General features: G+C 41.6%; 1 protein-coding gene and 1 long non-coding RNA gene across 2 annotated transcripts in view; one reads left to right on the forward strand and one right to left on the reverse strand.

Moving 5' to 3' along the window:
* Positions 1–8,330, reverse strand: part of LOC111812864 — a 14,736-nt gene extending 6,406 nt beyond the window's left edge. The window contains exon 1 of the long non-coding RNA XR_002818243.1: positions 8,242–8,330. This is a non-coding gene — a long non-coding RNA (uncharacterized LOC111812864). The remainder of the gene's footprint in view (positions 1–8,241) is intronic.
* A 163-nt stretch (positions 8,331–8,493) lies between these two features.
* The window catches only part of Exog (exo/endonuclease G), a 38,775-nt gene continuing 29,187 nt past the window's right edge, over positions 8,494–18,081 (forward strand). Inside the window, exons 1-4 of the mRNA XM_004642151.2 lie at positions 8,494–8,652; positions 10,242–10,391; positions 15,221–15,360; positions 17,968–18,044. Of these exons, the coding sequence (XP_004642208.1) occupies positions 8,508–8,652; positions 10,242–10,391; positions 15,221–15,360; positions 17,968–18,044 (512 nt within the window). The 5' untranslated portion in view covers positions 8,494–8,507. The remainder of the gene's footprint in view (positions 8,653–10,241; positions 10,392–15,220; positions 15,361–17,967; positions 18,045–18,081) is intronic.

The following is an 18,081-nucleotide window of genomic DNA, read 5'->3' on the forward strand; positions in this document are numbered from 1 at the left end:
TACTTTAAAAGACTATAAGCTACATCATCTTACACTTTACTGTCAACTAAATTAAAAATTGATTGACTCCGATTTTCATGAGGCTTTTTACGGGTTCTACATTAGCTTCAGTACCTCTGGAGCTACATGAAGCTAAATAGCTACGTTCAGGATAGGCTCCGGACTACAGAGGCAAATGTCAAGGAAAGATCGATAGAAGCTATAAATAATTCTAGGAGGCTTTGTTACAGGTGGTAAGCGAGTAAGACAATGATCAATAGTGAACGAGCAGTGCCTAGATCTGTCTTATTTGTCCTGTGAACTATTTACCTGACCGAGCTCAACTGGAATTTGTCCAGGAGGAAGCTGATTAGCAAGCATTTTAGATTTAATAAGTGGTGAGCTGAAGGTCTAGGATCAGTGAGGAGTAGAGAATTGACTTCTAAAGAAAAGGAAGAGATCACACTATGTCAGCCCCACCAGGTACGGTCTCTTAATGGAGTTAAAACAGAAGCAAGTGCTAAATTTAGAAACCTTTGGGGCCAGAGAGATAGCTCAGTAGAATAAGCGCTTGCCTGGCAAGCACAAGTTCCTGAATTCAATCCCTGGTTCAGCCAAAAATAAAAAATAAAATAATTTTAAAAAAGAAACCTTTACTCAGGAAATTTCCACCAGACACTTTGTTTACTGGGGTTATGCTATGTGGGAGGATATTCTTCAACTCATGGTTTCCCTATTTGTTTCTCCTACTGCTACGGGAAATCTGTGACATAAAAATAGTTACAGGGATTGAGGAGATAGCTCAGTCCCACCTTCAAGCCCAAGGACCCAAGATCAATCCCTGGTACTGCATGCTGGGACATGCCAGCCCCACACTGAGCCATCCACTGAAACTGAGCATGGTGGTGCATGCCTATAATCCCACTGCTGGAGAGGCTGAGACAAGAGGATCACCATGAGTATAACAGTGAGACCCTGTACCAAATAAATAAAAGATTTTAAAATAAAAAAAATAGTCAGGCTGGGGAGATAGCTCAGTAAAATAAGCACTTGCCTGGCAAGCACAAGGTCCTGAGTTCAATCCTTGGTACTGCCAAAAAAAAAAAAAAAAAGTTAACATTTATTAAGCAAATATGTACATATTTTTGTAAGATAGGGATTATCCTTTTTCTTTCTTTAAATAACTATTTCTCAAAAAAGATAAATAAATAACTATTTCTCAATTGCATTTATTGAAATGCCATCGTTCCTCCATTTACTTGAAGTGTCATCTTTAATATACTAGTCATAATAAGCATACCAATATTGATTGGTATACATATACATGTATACATATATATATGTATTTCTTTTTTAAAGAGCCTTTTCTACCAGTTCAAAAAGCTTAATTAACCAGCAGTCACACCTGAATTTTTTGTCTCTGGGGCATAGATAGCAGACCAAGATTAAAAGTAGCAACTCAGCCATGTGAGCTGCCTGCCTGGGCTGTCCTGCTGTCTTGCTGACTGTGGACACTGAGGATAGTGTGTTCCCAGTAGGTCCTGGCTCAGCCTTCAGAGGTTTTGGGCTCTGCCTTGTTCAGTGGACTGTTAACTTCAGTCCCTTTAGCCCATGTGGGGTTTTCTCAGAGCACTGCCCAAGTTAAGTATATGTTTAGCCAAATAATTTCTCCATAAGAGAAAATGCAATCATCCAAAATTTACCAACAGTGACAGAGATGAGAGTAGAAAAGACTAGGTAACATCTAAGTTTTAATTTGAGAATTGTTGAAGTCCTTGTCAGAGGCCATCTGGGAGCAAGTGATGTTGGAGATTCTTCAGGAGACCCCATTTGAAATGCTAAGATCATCAGTGAGGGGAACAGTTGTTAAAATGACAGGGACTTTTTCCTCTCTCTCTTTTTTTTTTCTAGAATTCTGTAAAAATGCAATGAAAATTGAGTAATACTTGAGAATTGAAGGAGAGGGTTACCGCAGATGAGAAACATGTTTCTAGATTTCAGTTCCACACCACAAACTCACATACTGCCATTTTTCAACTGTTTAAAATCTGCTTATGAATTTGACATGATCTTAATGGTAATGGCAAAAGCCAAAGTTCTCACTTGTTAATATTTTCCACATTTGTCCTTGAATCTGAATAACTATACAGTACTGTAAATTTAACTTGCATCGTATTGATGTCAATTCTTAAGAAAGAGCTTTCTGCATGTGGTAGACATGAAGTTAACATGACAGAGTCTAAAATTTGCAGGAACAGCTTTGAATCAACAGAAAATGTCACCTTTTATTTAATATCTATAAGTTTTACCAGCTACTTCTATATTTGTACATTATTTATAAGGAAAAGAAGGAAACTCTAAGACTTGTCTGACTTAGTGGAGGATGCGTGTGTTGGGCTTAGGATGGGTAGCTGTCAGTAGTGTTATCTGACTTGTACATACAAATTGTAATTAAAAGTTTGGATTCACCTGTTTCTCACAGTTTAAAATGAGTAACCATAAACTCTGGAATTGTGACTAGTATATGATTTAAGGCTATAGAAGTGAGGAAGCTCTTGCAAGTGATAAACCTAAAGACCCTTAGTTTTTGGATCAAAATCAGTAAGTACTGTTTGTATACCAGAATATGTGAGATGTAAATGTAGTAGGTCACTTTTCACCCTTGTAGCTATAAAATAAAAATTTTGTAGGACAGAAATAGCTTGTACTACTGAATTAACAAAAGTTATACTAAAATATCCTGTTTTAAAATATATACATATATATATATATATACACACACACACACACACACACACAGAGTTAAGCTTGTGCTGTTACCCTATCTGGATTTGAAAAGTGTGCTGATTTATATATGTACTACACACACACACACACACACACACACACACACACACCCCTCTAAAATGGCCTGAAGCAGAAGTCTATGTAATTACAGTTGCAAAATGAAAAACATTTTGGAAAGAACATTGTATCATAGTTCATTCATTTGCAGTGGGTCTTTGTTCCTTTTTACTGTGGTAATTTTAGAAATGAGTGTCAAGTTTGAAATTAGATCTGCTAAGTTGGGGTTTTGCTGCTTAAACTCTGCACTGGGTCCTCAAACCGATGTGAATGTAGTCCCCCTCACCCCCCCTCGCCGTGTGAAGCAGCCACACCCCAACAGATAGGAGGAAAAATCTAGAACTATTTCAAGTTTTATCTTTTTGTATATGAAAATAAAATGATCATAATAAAACAACTTTGTTGTTTCTGTTAATCACATGTAATGGACTGAAGTTTTGTTTCATTGGCATTTGAAAGATACACAATTTGCCTGCTTATGGAGCTGGCTTGAGTCAATCTGTCAGTTCCTGCTTGTTATACAGGCAAGCTGTTGATGGCAGAGGGCTGCTGTACCATCACCTGTGGGCTGGAGCCAGCACAGTTCTCCATTTCTGCCATCCATAGGCCAGGGCCTCCATAGGGGTGTCATGTAAGTCTGCCAGATGGATCACTGTGGGACTCTGGGTGAAGTTCCTGCATGACAGAGGTGTTTTCCAAGTCTCTCAAGAGCCTACCCTCTCAGTATTCCCATACTTTGTAGACAACCCTAAGTGATATTTTTGTAAGTGGAACAGAAAAGCCTTGAAAATAAGTTGTATAGAGAGCCTGCAGAGTACAAACTTTGCCATTCTCAGATGGCTGAATACTGGGGTCACTTGCTAAGATACTGAATTTGGTTATGAGGCCCTACTCTAGACCTTGATTTAGAAAGCCTAGTCTAACCTTTAGAAGACCTTGACTTAATCTCACTAAGTCAAAACATGGTTCCTAGGGGATAGGGAGATAGCTCAGCACCTGCCTGGCAAGTGCAAGGTCCTGAGGTCGATCCCAGTACTGCAAAACACAAAGACCAAACAAAAATAACAATGGTCTCTACTACCAAATCAAGAAAACAGGAAAGCCTCAGAAATCACCTGATTGCTCCTGCAGAAAGTTGGGAGTTTAAGACTAATAATTGCTTAATTGGAGAAACGTAATCTGAATCTTTTGGCAAGTTTCATGTATCCCTTTTAATTCAGCCTTTAATGGGAGACTCTGCTGAAAGAATGTTTTTGATTTAGATGCTCTTTATTTAGGGACCAGTTGTCCAAACATGTGGCTCATTTTGGTGTTGCAGATTTAGAAAGTTCATTTCTTATTCATGAGCACACTGAGTAAGCATAGGAAGGAAGGAAAGAAAGGTAAAAGGTGGATATTTTTATTTATTTGGTACAGGGTTTCACTACACAACTCGGACTCCTAGTGATCCTCTTGTTTTCAGCCTCCCCAGCCCCGGGATTACAGGCGTGCATCACCACATCTGGTTTCATGGCCAGCTCAGCTTGCCTGGGGGTGGGGCCGGCCTGGCATGTGCCAGGGAATCAAATCCCGGTCCCTATGCTTGCTTAAGCAGGCACTTAGTCTGCTGAACTATCTCACTGGCCCTAAAAGGTGGATATTTTTAATAGGAGATCTTGGAGCTGTAAAAGCTGAAACATTGGGCCCTGGGACTCATCTGCTCATATTTTTTTCTTTAGCAAAGGAATTCTTTTACCAAAAGAAGTTTGACACAAGATAGGTTTAGAAAAGCAGGTGTGTCTGAGTGAGTGCAAGTAGAAGAGGGCTCAGGCCATTTGACTTGCCCTCCCATCTCTTAAGGCTTAGGCACCACCATGTAGCACCCTGGTTAGTTTTTAAACTAGTCCAGTGTATTTATTTTATGGGAGGCAAAAAGGCTCAAAGCTAGTTTCACTACCAAAGTCCAGCAGCCCTTCCAATTTGTAGGGTCAAGTGGGATCCACTGTTGTTTCCCAGTACAGGGGAAACATCATCTGTCATCTTTTTTTTTTTTTTTTTTTTTGGCAGAACTGGGGATTAGAACTCAGGCCCTTGCACTTGTCAGGGAAACACTTATGCTACTGAGTCATCTCCCCTGCCCCTTTCATCTCTATCTTTAGTAATTAGTAAAGTGCCCTGCACTTGAGGTCCTTGGAAAATGCGTAGGTGACTATATTTAATAAATTTCGGTGCAAACTGCTAAAGTAGTCTCAAAGCCTACAAATAGTTTTGTATTTGCTGAACCCTCAGCTGCAAATGACAGAAACCACCAGGCAAACCAGGCTTGGTACTGCACACTTTTAATCCTAGCACTTTGGAGGCTGAGGTGGGAGCAGCATCATGAGTATGAGGTCAGCATGGACTACATAGTCCTAATATCAAGAAACAACATAACCCCACCAAGTAATTGGCCAAATAGGGGCTCCAGTAAAAGGATGTTGATGGAAGTGGCCAGGACAAGCTTCAGGAGCCAGGAGCCAGGAGCCAGGAGCCAGGGTCATGATATTGCAGGCCCCTCCACTTTTTTTTTTTTTTTTTTCCCTGCACATTCTTGCTATGTAGTTTCAGCTAACCTTGTAGCCCAGGCTGGCCTCAAACTCCTGTTCCTCCTGCCTCAGCCTCCTGAGTGTTAGGACTGCAAGTGAAAGCCACCATGTCTGGCTCTGCCTTCACTTTGGTCTAAGTAGCTACTTTCTTCCACTGTTGTTCAGGGACAAACCAGGTGCATCTGCTCATTTGTCTCCTTAGTGGGAAACAAAGTAGGTATTTCTACAATCCAGAAAGTGCCAGGTTCACTACCTGCAGAGTGTTGGATCCAGAATTGCTAGAAAGGACTGATTCACATAGCTCAATCCAGACTCAGAGGATTATATCACATGACTATGTAAGAGATTGCCCTAAGGAGGGGGCAGCCTCTTTGAGGCTGTGAAAACCATCTAGGCACTTCTTCAGTTGATGGTTAGAAATGGTCTCCTGCTGAATGACCATCTAGGTAAAAAGAATTGATAAATAGACTTGCTAAGTTTTTCTAATTGCTAAGAAACAGAACTAAGTCCACATGGAAAGCTGGAGATTGTGCTGCAAAATGAAGGACATTGATGAGTGGGAGTTGATGAAATATATGTGATAAAGTGGAAGTTTTAAGGATTGTTAGTATAGTAAAACACTATGATCATTAATGCCACTTAAAAAATAACTCCCATCTTACTTTTCTCTCTTTGCTGAAACAAAATACTCAATGCCCAAAATTAAGGAAGGGAAAAGTTTATTTAGCTCACAGTTGTGGAGGTTTCAGTCGAGAATTAGCTGGCTCAAAGGCAGGGTGGCACATGGCAGAGGGGTGACAATGGAAGCTGAAGACCAAGACCACAAAAGCAGGACGAGCAAAAGTGGAAAGAGGAAGCCTCTTTCTCTCCCTGACATTGTATGTGGGCCACCTGCTGTAGGGTGGGTGTCACACCCAACCCCAGTCCCTGCAGACAATGAACCAATCATACTAGATTCGGCCACCTTTGAAGCTTTTCCTGATTGCATGAGGCTTTGGGGGAATGTCGGACACAAACCATACCATCCCCCTTGCTTCAGATATACCCATTGTTCGTGGCACTTTCTGAAGCAGTTCTGAGAATCCTCTTGTGTGTCTAGTTGTGCTCTGTGGCTGCCTCAGTTGAAAATGTTTAGTTGTCAGTGGCAGAAGTTGCATGGTGCCATAGCCAATGAATAAAGTTGATGAGGACACATCTTAAAAGCCATAATGTTTCTTTATAAAAATTGTCTAAATGTTTCATCAATGATGGATGATGAAAAACACAGTGAAATGTTTGAAATTTATTAGAGTAAGACATGAAACCCATTCAAAATACCCCCCACTACCACCACACACACTTAGAACACACATCCCATCTTTTTTTTTTTTTTTTTTTTTTTTTTTTTTTTTTTTTTTTTTTTTTTTTTTTTTTGGTGGAACCAGGGATTGAACTCAGGCCCTTGCGCTTGCCAGGGAAGCGCTTATTCCACTGAGCCATCTCCCCGGCCCCCATCCCATCATTCTTGACAATGTATCTTTCATAAGATTTTTAAGAAATTAAACATTCAGTATTGGATCATTCTTGCATGTCCTTCCTTTGTCACAGGCATTCAGCAGACTGGACTTGATATTCCACCAAGACAAAGACTTAATAAAATTGCTTGTATTTACAGAAGTCCATTGTCTAAGCATTATCGTTCCCATGTTAAAGGGGAAACAAGCCCAGAAAGGTAAAACGACACACCCAAGTAGTTGGGTGGAAATTCAACTCTGACCTAGGATTTTGAGGCACCAGGGAGTCTTGCTAAGAAATTCTAGGAAGTACAAAGCTAGTTTAACTTGTGACTATACAGTGTGACTTTGAAGCCAGGTACCATGAGAACACCTGTGGCACAGACGTACCCTGTCTCAAAAATTTTTAATGTTTATGTTGATGGTTGTACTATGATTATTGAAGAGAATATCCTTATCTTTAGCAAATACAAATATTAAGAGGTCAAAGATAAAGAATTTCCAAATATTTTAGGAAACATACATATACATACAGAATGTTAAAGCAAAAGTAAACATTTGGGGCATCTGAATTTGCAACTTCCTGAAAGTCTAAAATTTTCAAAATAGGGCCGACCAGATCCCTCAGCGGATTAAAGAGCCTGCTTTGGCAGACACAGGGACTGGGGTTCGATCCTGGAGTGCCGTGCCGTCCCTGCCCTGGGGGAGCACTGAGAGGGAGATTAGACTGGGTGGGCCTATAATTCCAGCACTTGGGAGGCTGAAAATAGAATCACTATGAATCTGATCTGTGTAGTGAGACCCAGTAGACCCCGTACTAAATACTTTTTTAAAAAATTAAAAATTTCAAAATAAAGGTTTTAAATATGTCACAGTATAGTGAAAAAGTATTAGATAACAATTTAAAGAAAAGTGACTTGAATATGATCATTAAATCAACATTTAATCACAAATACTAAAGCTGTCTCTACAGTTTGGAACAGAAAACAATACTGCTTTTTTAAAATTTTATTTATTTTTTTCTGATTAATAGGACAGTTTCGATAATACTGCTTTGAAGATTAGGTGAAAGTAAGATACTGAATCAGTACGGATACTGGAAAATAAGTTCTTTTTTTTCTGATATAATTGTGTATTTAGAAGAGCCAAATGACAGTGGTAGAAATCTATTAACATTAATAAGGGCATTTGGTAAGTGGTTGAATAAAAGATGAACGTACAAAAATATTTTTCAAAGAGGGGGGGATACATGTAGCTCAGCGTGAAGGTTCAATCCTAGCAAGGCACACAGTTTAGGAGTCGAACATGACTTGGAATCTGCTCTGGGGGCCTTAATGGACCTTATGGCAGTGTTTACTCACCTCAGAGATAACGTCGGCTCTCAAGACCTCATCCTTGCACCGTCTTCTGGCCCAGTGGACTCGCAGTGTGAGCGCGGGAAGCACCTGCTCCTCCGAACCTGTCACTAGGGGGTGTTCGGCTTGCGAGGGCGCGGGCGGGGCTCGGTACCACCCGCTGGCGCTTCAGGCTGCGCATGCGTGTCAGGGTCCCACGGCGGCTATTGGCTTTAAAGAGCCTAACTCGGTGCGCGCATGCGCAATGGTAGAAGTCCGGTGTTTGGAGAGCGATGGCTGCTAAGACTCTTGCTTCCCGCCTCCGAGGCTCCCGACGTTTTCTGAGTGGCTTCATGTCCGGGGCTGTACTGGGCGCCGCGGGAGCGGGGCTGATGGCCCTGCAGTTCTTCCGGAGCCGGGATGCGGAGACGGCGGATGGTAAGTGTTTGGGCCGCTGGGGCCCCGCGCTCCGCAGCTGCCCCCCGGAGTGATGTTGCTGCCAGCGTCTCGGCAAGGCCGTTCGCCCCATCACCCCCCGGACGGTGCCGGAGCCGCCCCGAGGCAAGCAGCGCTGGTGCGGACCGGCGTTCGGTGAGCGTGCGCGAAGGAGCCGCGGACGCGGTGTTCGCGGAAGAGTCGTCCTCGTTCCGAGGAAGAATGCTGGCAGCCCCTCTTCGGACTGTGAATCCTCGGGTTACGGGGCGAGAGCGTTTGTCCTGGACCACACAAGTGAGCACACGCTCGTTCCCTGGACGTGCTAAGTTACTTGCTTGAGCCGGAGAGCTGCTGTGGGGTTGCAAACTGGAAAAAGCATCCAGGGAGGATTACCTCGAAACTGCCCTGCTCTTACGTGTGCCTCTTCCTCCTGCTGGGAACAACAGTACCACGTTGTTTTTGTGTTTGTTTTTTGAGACAGGGTCTCGCTCTGTAGTTAAGACTGCTCTTGAACTCATATGTGACTCAGGCTGGTCTCGAACCTGAGATGATCCCCCTGCCTCGGCCTGCCCAGTGCTAGAATTACAGGCGAGCGCTACCGCGCCCGCCAACAGTATCACTTTCAGTGTTTTACCGCAGTGCACATCTCAGAGTTTCAGTGCCAGAGCCTTGAGGAGGTCCGCCAATGATGATCGTTTGAAAAACTTAGACTACGACTGCGTTTGTCCCTGAACTCAGACTTAAACCATAAGCGTGTAGGTTCTTTTTCATCCAGTCCATCACAACGGTCCTAACGTTCAGTAATGTTTTTGCTGTAAGTGCTGCTTTAGTATAAGATTTTGTTTTTGCTTTGTGTATGGAACAGAGATTTGGAAATGTGAAAGGAAAGTAAGATTAAGTCCTTATTTCCGTGTCGTTATTTTATTATTGTTATTTCCGTACTGGGGGTTGAGGCCAGGGTGTTTGTACCGAGCAACATTCCCAGTCCTTGTTTTCGTCTTTAAGATTTTGAGACTGGATCTTACTAAGTTGCCCAGGCTGGGCTTGAATTTGAAATTACCCTGCCTCAGCCTCCCACGTGCTGGGATTACAAACAGTTGGGCCAACACACCTGGCAGGACCAGGTCCTTATTTGTTTTTGGTGCTGGGGTTGAATCCAGGGCCTCATGCACATACCCTCAGTGAGTTACATCTTCAGCCAGGTTCTTGTTTAAAAAATGCAGTGATTTCCCTGGCAAGTGCAAGGGCCTGAGTTCAATCCCCAGTTCCGCAAAAAATAAATAAATAAATAAATAAATAAAAAATAAAAGAAAAATAAATAAATAAATAAAAAATGCAGTAACTGCACTTTTTTATGATGCACCTATACTGCCAAACTACAGGCAAAACCAGCACTTTTTCAGACTTTTTTAACCTAAGTGAATAAAATAATAATAAATTCATAAATAACTGCAAAAGTAAGATCTCTTGGTTGATTAGACTTTTGAACTCATTCTTTATAAATCTCACCCCTTGCTTATATCTTTTGCTTTCAATAAGAGTCACTAATTATTTGTTTTTGTCCCTCCTTCTCCTTTCTTTTTTCATTGCAGGATCTGAAGAAAAGGCTGTCTTGGAACAATTCGGATTTCCTTTAACTGGCACAGAGACTCGGTGTTACACTAATCATGCTTTGTCTTATGATCAGGCAAAGCGGCTACCTAGATGGGTTCTTGAGCATATATCTAAAAGCAAGATCACAGGTAGGTGGTTATAAGAAGATTAAAGAAATGGTATTCATGAAAGATGCTTCTAATTTACAATGAAGAGGATTGTCGATAGTATTTTCTATCTTTCTCATACCTTATGTAGGAAATGATACAGCTCATTGATTAAATAGACCCTGCTTGGCCCTTCCCAGCTGTCTCAGGCCTGAGAGGATCTTCATCTTGACATGAGTTGGGAGGCTCTATCATTAATGAACATCTTCAGGTTTTTTTGAGACAGGGTCTCACTATATAGTTCAGGATGGCCTTAAGCTCACTTTGTAGCCCAGTCTGGCCTTGAACTTGCAATGATCCTCCTGCCTCAACCTCTCCAGTGCTGGGATTACAGGCTATAGGCATGCACCACCACTCTTGGTTTTCCACAAATGTTTTTAATGCCTATTATGAATCTGGCACCATGCTAAACCAATTTATTGCCGTGACCAGAATAGATGGCCTCTAACTCCATGACATTTTGAGTTGGTGTAGTAGGTTGACATATCAAATGATTATGAACATACAATTGATTGTAACTCTTTTGAAGGAAACAAGCACAAGTTGGTATTATTAAAAAAGAGTTAAGACCTCAGTGAGAGATTTCAATAGAAGAATGTGACTTTGATTAGTGTGCTTTTCTGAGAAAGTAGATTGAAGATTGGATTGTGGTTACCTTGATAGGCACTGGGTGGGCTGTGGTATATGGTGAGGCGCACTCTTGGCAGAAAAAAAGCACAGTTATGTCTTTCAAGACACAAAGTGGGGAAGAGTTTGTTCCTTTAGGGAGCTAAAAGAAGGCTGTAACTAACTGGAACAGGACAAATGTGCGGACGTGATGCTGGAGAGTTAGGCAGGTACATAAATCTCTTCATGTGTCCTTGCATCACAAGATCCCTTTAATTAAGATGACCCGATTTTGTAATGAGGTTCAAATTGGTTTCTAGGTAGATTCTTCTGGTTTACATTCCCACCTTCACTGTTTGTCCAACTCCTCACCCACATCTATGGTGAGTGGTATTAAGCTTCACCAGTTTGTTTTGATTTTACTAGTGCTTAGTGATTATCAATGAGTGGTAACATTTTGTGAATTATTTTTTCTCTATAAGTTATTCTTTGCCCATTTTCAGTTGGGATAACCTTTTTTGAGTTGGTTTCTATGACCTCAACCTCTGTTATTAGTAAGGATTTACCTTTTATCATAGCCTTTTAAAAAATTATTTATTTGGTACAAGGTCTCACTACACAGCTCAAATTCTTAGTGATCCTCCTGGCTTAGTTTCCCCAGCCCTGTAATTTCAGCCTGCACCACCATGCCTGCTTTTGGTGGCCTACAAAGCATCCCTGTGGGTCCGGAGCTGACACGGCATATGGTGCCAGGGATTGAACCCTGGTCCTTGCACTTGCCAGGCAGGTGCTTAGACCTCTGAGCTACCTTCCCAGCCCTTATTATAGTTGTTTTATCCCCATTCTGTTATTTGCCTTTGAATTTGTTTTGTGGTCCATGTAGTTCTCTGCTTGGCTTTAAAATGTGTGCTAAATCTATGAATGCTAAAATGTTGATGCAAAAGGAGTGTGTCCTGGTCTAAAGCACACAATAGTACAGTAGGAGGCTGGGGATGTACTTGTTGCTAGAGGGACTCTGATGTAATTGAAGACTGTCATGGAAATAAGAGTTGGTTATAAATTTATCATTTAAATTAAGAGAAACATTGATTTCTCAAGTTTGAGAACTTCCCGTAAAAAGAGAATGTTCCCAAGGTAAAAGAATCTTGAACTTTACTAATTTTATGTTGCTGTTAAATGAATATTTTGAGAAGCATATAAGAAAAGTGGTATGTTTTATGTTGCAAATCCCATGACTTGTGTACTTAAGATGTGGTAAAAAAGAGCAAATTAATTTTATTGAAAATACAAAGTAGGAGGGCCAGCTAGATAGCTCAGCAGACTAAAGCACCTGCTTAGGCAGGCCCAGGGACTGGCATTCTATCTCAGGCATGCTATGCTGGCCCCACCCCTGCAGCAGGCTGAGAGAGCGACTGAGACTGGGCATAGTGGTGCATGCCTGTAACCCTGTAAGTGCTTGGGAGGCTGAAAACAGGAGGATCACTACAAGTCTAATCTGTGTAGTGAGACCCTGTAGGTCCTCTACCAAATACATAAAAAAAGAAAGAAAATACAAAGCAGGGCTGGGGAGATAGCTCAGCAGCATAAGCGCCTATCTTGCAACTGCAAAGTCCTGAGTTTGATGCCAGTACCAAAAAAAAAAAAAAAAACCCAAAACAAAAACAAAAACCAAAAAACAACAAAGGAGTATACTTAGTATTAGTTCACTTTGACATAAAGATCTTCCTTATTCAGCATTGACAGGTGGAGTTATTCAGACTAACTCCAATTGAAAGTAACAAACTTACTAGCAGTTTATAAAAATTATTTTAAAAACCCACATAGCAAAGAGCCAGCATATAGCAAATAATTGTCAAGGCAATATTCGGGGTAAAGCCAGGTCTGGCAGTTTGTTTGTGTCTTGGTTACTTTTCACTAGTTGCTGGGACAAAATACCCGACACCCAAAAGTAAGGAAGGGAAGGTTTATTTAGCTCACAGTTACTGGAGGTTTCAGTCCATACTGCGCTGGCTCCAAGGCAGGGTGGCACCTGGCAGAGGGCAGCAGTTCCTGGAGGTGGAAAACAGGAAAGAGCAAAGGGAGGAGACGCAGTCACAGCTTCTAGCAAGCCTCTCTCCCTTCCATGCTGACTGGGAAGACCAGAGCTCGGCGGAGGAAGCGGTCTTTCACCCTCCCTCAGTCTCGTTTTTATATCCTTTACCTGGGGAATCACTCTCGGGAGTCACTCCCTCTATACCCTAGGAGGGAGGATAGAGCTATACAGTGTCCATGCCCTCCTCTTGCACAAGATGAAGATGTTTACAAAGTAACAGCCCTGGCTCTCTGTTGAGTCACTTAATTAAACGTTTGAACTTAATCAAGTTGACACAATGTATCATCCATTATAGTCTGATTAGCCTGGTGGGGAGAGGGTTTGGTTCACCCACCCAAATGGGTTGTTCCATAGTGGCTCCTCTCTAAACTAACCTGGAACCCAAGAAAACCATCCCCAGGGAGAGGGGTGAATTGGAACTCACTGCCTGCATACTGTGGGGATGTGCAGGGAAGGGTCATCTTGGTATGAGCAGTGAGGCCTCAAAATGGAAAGCAAAATCATGTTCCAGAGACACTGCGTTCAAGAGTGGCTAGCATCGGGCTTTAACCAAATCCACGCAGTATAGTGGGTCTGAGAGCCATAATCCCCTGTGTGGTTTAATACAGTCCTCCAGTGGTGATGCTGCATGATACCTGATAAAAGCAAATTTACTTCTTTTCCCAAGAATGGCAAGTTAGGCCTTCAACTTCAAAAATCCTCACGAGTTCAAGGGCAGTGAGCCCCAGGTTCAGATCAGTTAAGTGTACAGGAAGAGGTTAATGGCACTAAGCAGTTTCTTTCAATAATTCTTCAGTGGTATTGGCTATTTTTTTTTTTTTTTTTTTGTATTTAGTATAGGGTCTGCAGGGTTTCACCCCACAGATCGGACTCGTAGTGATCCACCTGTTTTGAGCCTCCCAAGAACTGGAATTACAGGCACACGCCGCCACACCCAGTCTCAACCCTTGTCTCCGTGTACTCCAGGGCTGGGGCTTGCAGGGCTCCGCACTCTGCCTAAGCAGGCGCTTCAGACCATTGAGCTATCCAGCCAGCCCCCATGGTTATTTTTTTCTTTATGAATTGTTTCTAAAGCAGTAGTTATTAAATACTTTGTTGTGGACCTTGGCTCTGATAATTTTAAATTCTCTTGGCTCACTGAAATTATACTGAAAGTAGAACTTCAGTGGTTTCCATTTTACCATTTTACATTTTTTTTTTTCCAGTAATGGGGATCAGTTATATCCCATCCCCAATTCCTGGTGGTTGAATTCAGTACATTTGCACTGAGCCACATCCCTGAGGCTTTTCTTTTTTGATTTTTTTTTTTTTTTTTCTTTTTTAGAGGTAGGATCCTGCTGAGTCCCTAAGTTTCCCAGGCTGGACTGGAAATTATTTTCTTCTTGCCTCAGCCTCTCAGGGTGCTGGGATTACATAGACTGCATTTCCTGGCCAATACAGAGTAGCAGTCTAAGCATATTCTGTTTGTGCTCATAAGTTTCTATAGTTTAGCAAGGTCTGTCTTTATAACAGTGGAAAATAAAGTGTTTGGATTTGCTGATGACTTTTATGGCAAACCATTTTGGAGGTATCAAAAGGAGTAAAAATTAAAATTTCACCCATGATGCTGGCTGGAGCTCATAACTTAAATGTTTGTTTTGTCATGACTTAAGAGGCATTAAGCAGGATATCAGAGACACCTGCCTCCAGGCTGTGCCTGCCCAGAACAAATTGTTGTGAGTCTATATTTATCCATTATTTCAGTACATAGAATTTGTCAGAATATAATTGTAAAGAATACAATACATAAGTGTCCTTTTGAAAAGTAGTTCCTTTAGTAGCTAAGGTTTTTAAACATCATAGCCATTTGATTATCTAGAGTGGTATGTCTTTAATTGGAAAGGCCCGGATGAAAATTATATGAGACAGCTTCACTGTATGAAAAGCATTCTTTACTAGACCAGGGCTTTCTAAATTCAGATATAGTATCCGAACTATGCCAGGAACTTGAGCCACACAATCCCTACTACTAGCTCGTGAAGAGATACCAGCTGGTTGCAGCCAGCTTGCTTTGCCTCGAGAACTTGGAGGGATATCAGACCACTGATAACCTCATTTTGTGTGTTTTCTTCAGGTGACGCAGACAGAAAACGCTGTAAATTCAAGCCTGATCCCACTATCCCACCAACATTCAGTGCCTTCAACGAGGACTATGTTGGAAGTGGCTGGTCACGTGGACACATGGCTCCAGCAGGAGATAACAAATTTTCAAGTGTAGGCATATTTTGGGGAGGGATGGGAGTAGGGGGCTGATGTTTGTGTACCAAGGATGTACTGGTTAGGATTCCTAGAAGGTTAGGAATTATAATATTTCCTCTACGTTATTTGGAGGTTGTTATATGATCCCTATATCAGAGGGACCCTCTAGAAGCCAAATCTTAAAAAAACTTTTAGGTACTTCCATTGTTTGTTTTTTATTTTATTCTGAATTCTCTTTCTCCTTTTCTTGTGAGATGCTGAGTCATTTTTGTGTTTAATTTATTTTTACCTTTTTTTTTTTTTTCAGAACTGGGGATTGAATTCAGACCCTTGCGCTTGCCTGGGAAGCACTTATTCCACTGAGCCATCTCCCCATCCCTTTTACTTTTGCTTTTATTTTTGTTTTTTTGAGATAGGATGTTGCTGTGGAGTTCAGGCTGGCTTTGAACTCAATGTGTATACCTAAGCAGGCCTCCGACTTACAGTGAACCTCTTGTGTCAGCCTCCCGAGTGCTGGAATTATAGTGTGCACCACCACATTTGGCCTGAACAATTTTTAAACAAGTTGAATGAGGGAAACCAAATGTCATAAAAGGAAATAAAAAGCTACCAGGAAGCTGAGTATGGTGGCTCATGACTGTAATCCCAACACTTGGGAGGCTAAGGCAGGAGGCTAAGGCAGGAGGATCATTGAAAGTTCAAGGCCAGTCTGGGCTACATAGCCAAACTCTTGTCTAAAAAAACAGTCATCAACAGCAACAGAAAATCATAGGGAATGAGGCTACTCATGTTTTATTTTTTATTTTTTGTATTTTAGGGAAGGGTCTACAGGGTGTTCAGGGTCTTACTACTAGATCAGACTCTAGTGATCCACCTGTTTACAGCCTCCCAAGAGCTGGAATTACAGGCTCATGCCACCACCCTCAGTCTCAACTGCCTTTGCAGCATGCCCCAGGCGTGGGGCTGGCACGGCAGGCCCAGAGATCAAACCTCCAGCTCCTATACCTGCTTACAGGTGCTTTAATCCACTGAGCTATTTGGCTGGCCCTCTCATCTTTTAAATTATCATTACTTTTACTGTTTATTTTCCTGGTATCTGGGGATTGAACCTAGGACCTCTTGTACTCTAGGCAGATGCTCTACCATTGAGCTACACCCAAGGCCCCAAGTCTTTTTTTTTTTTGAAAAGTTTTGGACCTATAGAAAAGTTGAGAAAAATAATACAGCAGTCATGTTTGGTACATTTACTCTGTTTCTCTCTCTCTCTCTCTGTCTCTCTCGTGTGTGTGTGTGTGTGTGTGTGTGTGTGTGTGTGTTTTAAAACTATTGACAGGAAATTGTAGACGTAACACTGTATTCCTAAATGGAGTGCTCAGGGGCATGTATTATCTAAGAATAAGGGTGTTTGTATATAACACAAAAGAGTATTATCATACCAAGAAGTATGTACGGATGTATTTTTTATATTTGCACAGTGTTGTCTAAAGTACAGTTGATACTAAGATTATCCAGATTCCCAATTGTGTCCTTTTTTTAATTTTTAATTTTTTATTTGGTACAGGGTCTCACTATGCAGCTCAGATTCATAGTGATCCTCCTGTTTTCAGCCTCCCAGCACTGGGATTATAGGTGTGCGCCACCACGCCCAGTCTTGGTGGCCAACTCAGCTCACCCAGAGATGGGGCTGGCAAGGCATGTGGTGCCAGGGAGATTGATCCCCAGTTCCTGCGCTTGCCTAAGCAAGCACTTAGTCCATTGAGCTATCTCGCCGGCCCTCAATTATGTCTTTATTAGCTCTTTGGGTGTGGGATCTGATCATGAACCACAATTACATTGTGTTGTCATAGCTCTTTAGTCTCCTTTAATTTTAGGATAATTTCCCTACCAAAAAGGGGTTGGGGGAGGATTTCATGATATTATTGAGTGAACTCTTTTTGTTTGTTTGTTTTGAGACAGGCTCTCATTATGTAGTGCAGGCTGGCCTTGAACTCATTATGTAGCCTAGGCTGGCCTCGAACTCAGTGATCTTCCTGCTTCAGCCTCCTGAGTGCTGGGATTACAGGTGCGCGTCACCACGCCAGGCTTACTGTGTGAATTCTTGATGTTGTTAAAAGACAGTGGTTCTCACCTGTGGTACTCATTCTGATCAGCTGGGGGTTGTGCAAAAAACCCCCTTGCAGAAACTCTTGAAGATGGACCCAGGCATCAGCTAAGCTTCCTAGATTACAGAGAATACTTCTCTGCTTTTGAACGAGTGTGCTTGCATTAATACCTCTTAATATTCCCGAAAGTTGACTGTAGTTGAGGAATTCTCTGCCAGAGGCTTAAAAGCAGAATATGGTCTTAAGCTTTACATTGGAAGCTTTTAGTTCTTTGAGTTTACATTATAGATTTGGATTTTATAAATGATAAGCCAAGATAAGCACACAAACCTAAAGTCCTTACTTGGATAAACTTTAAACCTAAAGTTGCCAGAGTACCTGCAACTTTCATTTATCCAAATAAACACTAATTGCCTAGAAGTAGTGTATGGATAAGGAACTGGTTTTCTGTTTGCTTTGTAGACTAACTTAAAGGTAGGACATTTCAGTGAAAGTTATTATTATTATTTTTTTTTAACAGAAAGCCATGGCTGAAACCTTTTACCTTTCTAATATTGTGCCTCAGAATTTTGATAATAATTCTGGATATTGGAACAGGTAAGTTGTGAGAATTTTTAAAATAAATTCTGTGGAA

This window comes from Octodon degus, unplaced genomic scaffold (assembly GCF_000260255.1).
Source record: "Octodon degus isolate 3935 unplaced genomic scaffold, OctDeg1.0 scaffold00147, whole genome shotgun sequence".
Taxonomy (NCBI): domain Eukaryota; kingdom Metazoa; phylum Chordata; class Mammalia; order Rodentia; family Octodontidae; genus Octodon; species Octodon degus.